This window comes from Electrona antarctica (genome assembly GCF_951216825.1).
Source record: "Electrona antarctica genome assembly, chromosome: 4".
NCBI lineage: Eukaryota > Metazoa > Chordata > Actinopteri > Myctophiformes > Myctophidae > Electrona > Electrona antarctica.
The window spans coordinates 38305081-38315080 of NC_136809.1; the positions used below are offsets into that span (position 1 = coordinate 38305081).

The window sequence follows — 10000 nt, forward strand, 5'->3', positions numbered from 1 at the left end:
GCTACTGTATAACACTTAGTTTATACTATTTTATATGGGTGGTCCCAACAGGTGTTATGGAATTTCTATCATGCAGTGATATGCAATATTAACATTGTATATTGTTTTTACGTATTTGAGTAAATACTCAGACTACAGACCAGATATTTGCCTCATCACTGTCTGCTTGAACTGCTATATTAGGAGTATGATATCTAGATGGGTCAAGCTGACCAGTTACTGGACACTTGTGTGTCACTGGTCACTACAGGTCTGTGATTTAAATCTGGGACTGGACATACTAGGACACCAACATGATTGAAATAAACAGGGGAAGGAGACTGGACATACTAGAACAGTGGTTCCCAAACCTTTTAGCTCGTGCGTGCGTGTGTGTGCGTGCGTGCGTGCATGCGTGTGTGCATGCAGTGTTTCCTCACGTGCGTGTCCTTGTGCAGGAAGTTCAGACCGTTCTGGTTGACAGAGAGGATGGAGGGGGCGTAGTAGGTGGTGGAGCTGCTGCTATGGATGTAGAAGAAGGAGGACCCGAACATAGGGAATGCACTGACCAGACCTACACACGCACGCAAGACGCGCGCGCACACACACACACACACACACACACACACACACACACACACACACACACACACACACACACACACACACACACACACACACACACACACACACACACACACACACACACACACACACACACACACACACACACACACACACACACACCTTTTCAGCATTCAAATTCAAAAGCATCAAAAGTAGATCTAAAAGCTTGAAACAGCTACAAAATAGACCTGTTGTTACTATACCTAATAATATTACTATACTGTGAGGACATTAACACTTTAGGACAGCAATTTTATCAAGCTCACGTTGTAACCTTTTGACCACAAGCTAGTTGGTAGGTTTGTCCATACTTTCCTAAGGTCTGTTATGGATTATGTGTTAAAAAAAACTATTTGAATCATGTGGATCTCGGTCTTCATGTGCCATGAGATGTGGCCAGCTAGCCTGTGATGTCACGTCAGTCATCTATATAACAAATAATCTATGACTCACACAAATACAAAATCTATATCAAATGGGGATGGCCTATAATGCAATACAAACCGGTGGTCTTTTCTTTATTGTTGCTTTTTTCAAAGATTTCTTTGGGGGGCTTTTATGCCTTTCTTGATTGGACAGTATACTGAGTATAAATGAGGAATGACACGCAGCAAAGGTCGTCGGGACTGGGATTCAAACCCGCAACACACTGTCAGGCTAGTTTAGCAGCATATAGGTGCCCGGACATCTCTACGCCAGTCGTCCGCAGGCCCGGATTAACAATGGAACTTAGTGGGGCTTAAACCCCACGGCCTGCAGCTTGCAGGGCCCTGTGCAACGAGAGACAAATGGTAGGTACAGCAGTGGCTTCCGTCGAAGCCATATTCATAGGTCACTGATTGGAATGTAACGCAACACAGGAACCTCCGCTAGTGTGTTTGGTCGTCCAACAGTTTCTTAACCACTAGGTGGGAGCCTGGAAGGAGACTCAAAAATAGCAGATCCAGTCGGGGAGCAGCAGCGATAGTGCTGGCGGTGGCCACGTGCGCGGTGGTGCGCTGAACGCAGGCGCGTTCATTCACTGGGCGTGCAAACGCAAAATGTGTCATTCTTGATTGAGTTATGTGCGCGCGAATCACATGCACGTGTGCGAAGTGTGCGTTGCATGGGGCCTTTTGATTTGGTGTAGCACCAGGGCCTTAGGAGCTAGGGGTTGATCCGTCACTGGCCGTCCAGGGCCAAACCGATGGTCATTTCTTTAAGTGAAAAAAAAGGTTGTGTGAGGGGGACCTACCCAGGAACTGTGCTCTAGCCTGGTGAGGGCTCAGGGTCTGCACCTGCTGCATGTGTTGTGTCACCATGTTGGCCCACTGCTGTGGAGGCTGCTTCTTGAACAGAGGCGGGGAGATGTACTCTGACAACTCATGGCTGGAGGGGTGGGAAAAGATCAATATAAATCCAGAGGTTTAAGAAGGTTATTAAGTTAACCTTTTGTTTCTTTAAACATTCTTTATATTCTTCATGTTACATGTTTTTCAATTTCTTCCATAGGTTTTTATTCCAAACAAAAACAAAACAACAAATAACATTACATATCAATTGGGAGAGATAAAAAGTGTGTACGTAAAAGATAAAGGTCAGGAGTAAAACAGTGATTTTAGTCAATCAATCCTTGCCTCTACAAAATCTGGTCGCAAAGGCATTAGATATTAATTACATATTCAACCTAATTAGACCAAAACTTAATGAACTCCTCCTTCTGCAGCCGGAGAGAAAGTGATCTGTTCCATAATATAGATTAGATATCATTTACTATATCTATCAATTTTTTATGGTGGGGCCTTGGGAAGTAACCAGGTCCAATTAAGACTTGGTATCAGAACACCAAATAGGTATTCATCAGATCTCCCTGTCTGGAAATGTACATGTCCAAAGAATAATGCAGCAAACTCTTCCAAAATCCCATATATGACATAAGAATTTTCCAGCAGATGTCACTGTTGAGGCCTGTTTGCCTGTTTTCCATTGCAGCTCAAAAGACTTCAGAACACACAGAGAAAACCCCACAGCACAGAAAATCTACTGAATATTCAAAGTTAACCTAAAACAAAAAATAAAAATTAATGAAAATTAATGTCCTGAAACCTTTAAGACCACAAGATCCTAAGGTGCAATAGTGTCATCATAAATACGTGTCATACATATTCTGAAGAACACCTGGAGAGTTGACATTTAGTAATTGGGTCTACGATCAAAATAAGAATATTATAATGGTGTGTAAAAACTAAATCTACAATTTGCCACGGACAAGACCAAGTATTTTGCCACAGAAACATTATTTTGTCCACATATTGATGACCCTTGGGTCCAGCACTGAACCCTACAGGTCTAATGGTGAACACAACACTCATATTGATGACCCCTGGTTCCAGCACTGAACACTACAGGTCTAATGGTGAACACAACACTCACATGCTGGGGTTGAAGACGATGTCTTTGGCTCGGTGCTGCAGGGCGGCTAGCTTGGAGATCTGGTGGAAGCGTTTATCACTCACCTCCCCTCGGGGGAGAACATTCAGGAGGCCCTTACGGTAGTCAGGGAGGATCTGGGTGTACACGCACGCACGCACGCACACACACACACACACACACACACACACACACACACACACACACACACACACACACACACACACACACACACACACACACACACACACACACACACACACACACACACACACACACACACACACACACACGCATGCTGTTATGTGGAGTCTCTGATTAATTCCATTCATCGTTTTTTTTTCTTTTTGTTTTTCAGCGAAATCTTTGGATTCTGGATTCACCATTAGGGATGTTTTACAAACTAAAACTCTCCGTAAGTAAAAGACACCAGTGGGTAGGTAAATAAGATATTTTTTTGAGGTGAACTACTAAAATATGCTCTTACTCAGCAGTATCACACATATGAATGAATTGTGTCGTTTCTAGAATTATTGTTTTTATATTTACGTCTCTGAAGTTGATGGCTAGCATGATTAAGTTCCGTTCTGTTATTGTTGTTGTTAGTAGCTGTCACTGCTGCCAGTGATGTCAAGTAATTAAGTACATTTACTCAAGTCATAGACTGTAAGACTCAAGTACTGTACTTGTAGCCTACCTTTATTTCTACTCCACTACATATCTCAGAGCAGAGGAAAATATTATACTTTTACTTGTATGTTTTAAATTCCAGACTAGGGTGCACTCACACGGTTAATGCAATGCTCTATGCTTGTTGGATGAATGTTGTGTTGTGTCATGGCCGCCCAATGCATTTCCAATGAGGTCATGTTGTGTTGTATGAGGGGGAGGGGCGCATTCGACTGCGCCCCTCCCCCTCATACAACACAATGTTGTGTCAAACCATGTGACCTCCATTGGAAATGCATTGGGCGGCCATGACACAACACAGCATTGATCCAACGAGCACAGAGAATTGCATTAACCGTGTGAGTGCACCCTTAGGCCTCACTCAGACCTTTACAACAGATTGCTGTATGCTTGCTGTATACAAAGGGTGTGACACAGCTTGCCCCAATGCATTTCCAATGGGAGTCACATGGTCTGACACAACACTTGTGTTGTATGAGGGGGAGGGGCGCAGTCGAAACACAGCCGAAAGCCAACAGCTTGTAGTCCAAAATGTAGTCCTCAAACCATGTGACTTCCATTGGAAATGCATTGGGGCGGCCATGACACTCATACAACAAGCATGCAGCAATGCTGCAAAGGTCTGAGTGAGGCCTTACTTGCAACAGAGTATTTCTACATTGCAGTATTGATATCTTTACTTAGGTACAAAATATGAGTACTTTTTCCACCTGTGACTGCTGACTTTCCTCACATGAATCAGAACCCATTGCAATAGATGTCGCGAGTGTGACATCTAGTGGCTGAATGTTGTCTGTTGCATCTTTAACAGCAGATTGTATTTTACTGTAGCTGAGTGTGAGGAGGATGTACTATACCAGGGGTTCTCAACGTTTTTTTCTGGGGACCCCCGGAAATGCTTTGGCCAGGTCTCGTGAACCCCACCCTGTCCCCCTCCCCACCCCCAATACAAATTGACCGCTACAATAACCTTACTGTAATAATAGAGAAAATACATCACAAATAAATACTGAAACCTGATCATTATACTCATTAAGGAAAGTTTATGCATGTACTGTGTGTACTATGTAAACTCTTCATTTCCATTTTCAAGCCATTCAGTTGCAAAAACAATGAAAAAGTTTGTATGTTTTTATTTTAATAATCTGGGGACCCCCAAAATAATTTGGCGACCCCCTGAGAGGTCGCAACCCCCAGTGCATTGTGTATCTGGTTGAAGTGCATTGTGTACCTGGTTGAAGTGCATTGTGTACCTGGTTGAAGTGTATTGTGTACCTGGTTGAAGTGCATTGTGTACCTGGTTGAAGTGCATTGTGTACCTGGTTGAAGTGCATTGTGTACCTGGTTGAAGTGCATTGTGTACCTGGTTGAAGTGCATTGTGTACCTGGTTGAAGTGCATTGTGTACCTGGTGTAAATGCATTGTGTATCTGGTTGAAGTGCATTGTGTACCTGGTTGAAGTGCATTGTGTACCTGGTTGAAGTGCATTGTGTACCTGGTTGAAGTGCATTGTGTATCTGGTTGAAGTGCATTGTGTACCTGGTTGAAGTGCATTGTGTACCTGGTTGAAGTGCATTGTGTACCTGGTTGAAGTGCATTGTGTACCTGGTTGAAGTGCATTGTGTACCTGGTGTAAATGCATTGTGTATCTGGTTGAAGTGCATTGTGTACCTGGTTGAAGTGCATTGTGTATCTGGTTGAAGTGCATTGTGTACCTGGTTGAAGTGCATTGTGTATCTGGTTGAAGTGCATTGTGTATCTGGTTGAAGTGCATTGTGTACCTGGTTGAAGTGCATTGTGTATCTGGTTGAAGTGCATTGTGTACCTGGTTGAAGTGCATTGTGTATCTGGTTGAAGTGCATTGTGTACCTGGTTTAAGTGCATTGTGTATCTGGTTGAAGTGCATTGTGTATCTGGTTGAAGTGCATTGTGTACCTGGTTGAAGTGCGTTGCGACACAGAGCTCGTTGTCGAACTTGAGCACCTGGTTCCAGACAACCCTGCGGAACCAGAAGCTGTAGGTGCTGTCCAGCTCCTCTGCCTCCGTAGCGATGTCCAGGATGTACTCGTTCTTGTTCAGCGGACGCACATTCTGACCTGGACGGACACAACAAGGTTATTATAGGGTAACTTAAAACTATAACCAAAATCATTTTTGTTGCATGATAAATAAATAAAAATTAGTTACTTGTATTGTGGGGTTTACAAAACTGACGAAAAGAGAACATATCCTTAGTTTTAGTTTGAACAAATCAGGCAACAAAGTCTTATGCACACCTGAAAGGCTCAGAGACGGGTGTGTAGGCAGGGCTCAAAGTATTCAAAATATTGCACATAAAGTGCACAAAGACCCGCACACCGTCTGCACTTGCAATATGAACACTTTTTGGGATAGTTTGAACAAATCAAACAGCAGATCTACAAGCTCACAACTAATTCAAACTCAAATGAAAATGGCTAGTGAAAACAAACAAAAATAAAATAAAAACAAATAACAAATGCAAACCTTGGGACAGAATTAATGCGCCAAACCACACAATCATGCATGTGATGATCTTTGCACTTTCCAATTTTTTGGAGCTTGTGTGTGCATGTGTTTTACTGCATTTATTGAAAGACCACTATGTAAATGTATGAAGAGAATGACCTCTGTTGGTGACCAGAAAGATAGTGTATTCGTCCATAGCCTCCAGTTTCTGTGTGCTCATCTCGTAACATAGTTCCTCGATCACGTCCAGAGCAACCTGAACAGCAGGACAACATTTAAAATGTAGGTGTTTAACAGACACTCATAATTAATTTAGAGTAAGCAAGGTAAGCAGTAAACACAATGTAATCCATCAAATGCATCGAGACAGTGTGTGCCATAGTAATCTAGGAACATAGGTACACCAAGAACCTAGCATCATCAGCCCGAAATCATAATATCAAAAATAAATAATATGTACATTGAAACTATACAAACTATAGTACGCCATGTCAACAAATGAACCTGGCATCTGTCTACGTACCATGCTACAGTATCTAAATAAGACAGATACTGTCTGTCTTATTTAGATAAGACAGTAAATAAAAAATCAAGGCTAGGGCAAGTATTACGGGCTAAACAGTGGACAATTGAGACGGAGTCTGCAACTGTAAACATTAGCAGAGCATGGACAGCAACATATAGACTCTTGTGGATGTAACATTAACACGCCAGCATGAACAAGCGCTCCACTATCCGTATGGACTTACGGAACATGTTTTGACTTTCAGGTGACGCTCGATGCCTCCAGGGAAGAGGAACAGCTGTCGCTTGGAGCTCCGTCCTGCCTGGAGAGAAACACACAGACGCACACACATACGCGCACACACGCACGCACGCACGCGCACACCCACACCCACACACACCCACACCCACACACACACACACACACACACACACACACACACACACACACACACACACACACACACACACACACACACACACACACACACACACACATCATCCAGGTGCCAGTTAGAAATAGGAAAGCCTAAACATTTTGATTGATAAGATATAAAAGAGGTTATTGTACTGGGAATGGTATTACTCACCAGCATAGCCTGCAGTTCCATGCTGTTGGGAGGAACGGTACGGCCACCATATTGGAAGGTTTTCTTCAGGTTTTGCTCACATGCTTTCGCGATCCCTGCACACAGGAAATCGTGTTGACATCACAAGTAAGTGACACATCACATAAGTGATATTGTCGGGTGGAAAACTCATTATGTTACTTTTCAGGATTCAAATAAAAAAACAGCAAAAGTAACAGCTCAAAACGAGTTTCGAGCTTGCAGACCTTCTGGTGCTTTTGTGTGACGCTGTTAGTATGATCAAGTAAAGGGGCTCCGATTTATGATTTTGCCGGTGGGTGCTGCAGAAGCACCGTTTGAACCGTTGGTCTGAACAGTGCTTCTGTAGAGGACCAGTTCTGGTCAAAATACATTGGCTTTTAAAATGTTGTAGACATGATAAAGTACTTGGATTTTATTCCCTCTCCTCCATTATTTTTTGAATGCTCGGATCGTTCCTGCTTTTCAAGTTTTGAACAGGTATCCATATGGAGATCTAAGGGTTTGAGGTCAGATGTAGAGTTGCTGGCCAATATTGATGACAACTAAAGGGCAGCGCTCTGTGGATGCGTCCAGCCTCGACATTTCTAACATAAAAATCACACCCGTGTGAAGTGAGGGGCGCTAATACATTAAAGTCTAACTAATGTTGATGTAATGGTGATATAAAACAAACGGTGCAAACACAAACATTAAACGCCATTAATATAACGATAAAGAGACAATATGACGTAAATGGCACATTATGACATTATGTCAATGGCGTTTACAAAACAAACATTGAACTAAAGACAAACATTAAACCTGTGTATAGGAGGGGCTAGCGCCCCTCAAAAACATTAGGGTAGCCTACACTAAATGTCCGGGTTCACAATGGGGCTCTATGGGCTGGCAAGTAGACTAATTTACTTAATAATTTAATTTACTATGACATCAGGGATCTCCATCACTGATGATGTCACGTGATGTCACGGGACCTGGGCACCATATATGGGGGCTTTCCCATGTATGGGGATTTTGAGTGAGTACACTGACGGGCAAAAACGTACGATTTCACAGTAAATGTGACCTGCGGTCTAGAGTAAGTGTACTAATGGGTTCCTACCCTGATAGAGAGCTCCACCTCCACGGAAGGCCTGGGCCAGGAACTTCAGCAGATAGGGCTTCAGGACCTCAGTACAGCGATGGAAGGCTGTCAGGATGTACAGCAACCTCCAGCCCCGCTGGCAGCTGTCCCTGCACAACACAATTTACAATTACGAGTTACAATTTAATCTAGAGGTAAATTAAATTTACATGGTCATGTAAAAATTCTGCACACTAACTTTGTAAAGCTCCCAGTCAAGGCTCCACTATAAAATAACGTTTCGACTTCGTCTTCATCAGTAGTAAATATACAATGTAATACAATAAATACATCAAATGCATAGATAGTAATCTAGGTCTAGAATCATAGGTAAACCAAGAACCTATCATCATTCTAAACAATATAATATGAAACAAATCTATAATCTGTACAAAAGTATACAAACTATAGGATGACAGGTCTACAATACAAATTGTGGCATCTGTCCACATAACATACAATATCAATACGGTACCTAGGGTGCCGATTTGATTTATATTGCGATTCTTAATTACATTGCAATTTGATTTTATATTACAATTTATTGCCAAGTTACTTAAAACAATTCTAAACAATAGAGGGTATGCGCATGACATCATCATACCTGGAAGTTATGCGGGAATGCCCACTGAGTGGCGAAAAAACTACTTTCTGGCCTTGACAGCCCATTCATCCAAACAGAAAAGTCCTGTCTGATTGCATTAAACAATGTTAAACTCACCAACATTGCAGCTGTACGAAAAGCTTGAATTATCCTCTTTCTATCTGCAAAGTTATTGTTTCATAAAAATCCACCATAGAAACGTTGTGAGCTACTTTCTGTCAAGAAATGCCCTGCATTTGATTATTTTTCTAAGTGTCAGAGTTTGGAAGTGCTTGTTTTCAATAACACAACATTTTGCTGCCTCCTGCATTATGTGACATTTAGAAACAGGTGGTACGCAGGACGGTTGAGTGATTTCCAACGAGCGCTTCCGAACTCCAACACTCCATGCTGCTCAATGTTTTGCCACTCAGTCTAGATGAGGGGGGCGTGTCCTGATGGGAAAATCATGCATGTGCATACTCTCTATATAGACCATAAAATGTTCAATCATACTAGAATATTTTAAAACAATTCTAAACAATATAGACCATGACAAGTTTGATCATACACTTCAATGTACAGTATGTGTGTGTGTGTGTGTGTGTGTGTGTGTGTGTGTGTGTGTGTGTGTGTGTGCGCGCATGCGTGTGTGTGTGTGTGTGCGGCGTGCGCGTGTGCGTGCGTGCGTGCGTGCGTGCGTTATATAATGTGTTAAACTTACGACTTGGAGCTGGTGTTGGCGGTGAGCTGTTTGAGGAGCTGGCAATACGCTTCATCTTTCATCAGGCTGAACTCTCCTATTAGCTGGGAACAAACACAAGCAGTATAAGACATTAAAGCTAAAAATATAACACAAAAAATGTCCTGCCAACCTTTTCCATTGTGAATAAGTTCATGTACATGTGTTGCCTATATTCTGTACATTTAGGGCTTTTATTTTATTTTATTACCTTCAGAAAGGTGCTGATGACTTCCTGGTCTGTC

General features: G+C 42.4%; 1 protein-coding gene across 1 annotated transcript in view; it reads right to left on the reverse strand.

The window, feature by feature from the left end:
• The window catches only part of myo15ab (myosin XVAb), a gene marked incomplete at both ends in the record, with an annotated part of 114245 nt that overhangs the window by 1439 nt on the left and 102806 nt on the right, over positions 1 to 10000 (reverse strand). The window contains 10 exons of the mRNA XM_079498423.1: positions 420 to 553; positions 1841 to 1974; positions 3019 to 3152; positions 5641 to 5801; positions 6352 to 6448; positions 6942 to 7019; positions 7287 to 7381; positions 8410 to 8540; positions 9738 to 9820; positions 9967 to 10000. The exon at positions 9967 to 10000 is cut by the window's right edge and continues 40 nt beyond it. Of these exons, the coding sequence (XP_079354549.1) occupies positions 420 to 553; positions 1841 to 1974; positions 3019 to 3152; positions 5641 to 5801; positions 6352 to 6448; positions 6942 to 7019; positions 7287 to 7381; positions 8410 to 8540; positions 9738 to 9820; positions 9967 to 10000 (1081 nt within the window). The remainder of the gene's footprint in view (positions 1 to 419; positions 554 to 1840; positions 1975 to 3018; positions 3153 to 5640; positions 5802 to 6351; positions 6449 to 6941; positions 7020 to 7286; positions 7382 to 8409; positions 8541 to 9737; positions 9821 to 9966) is intronic.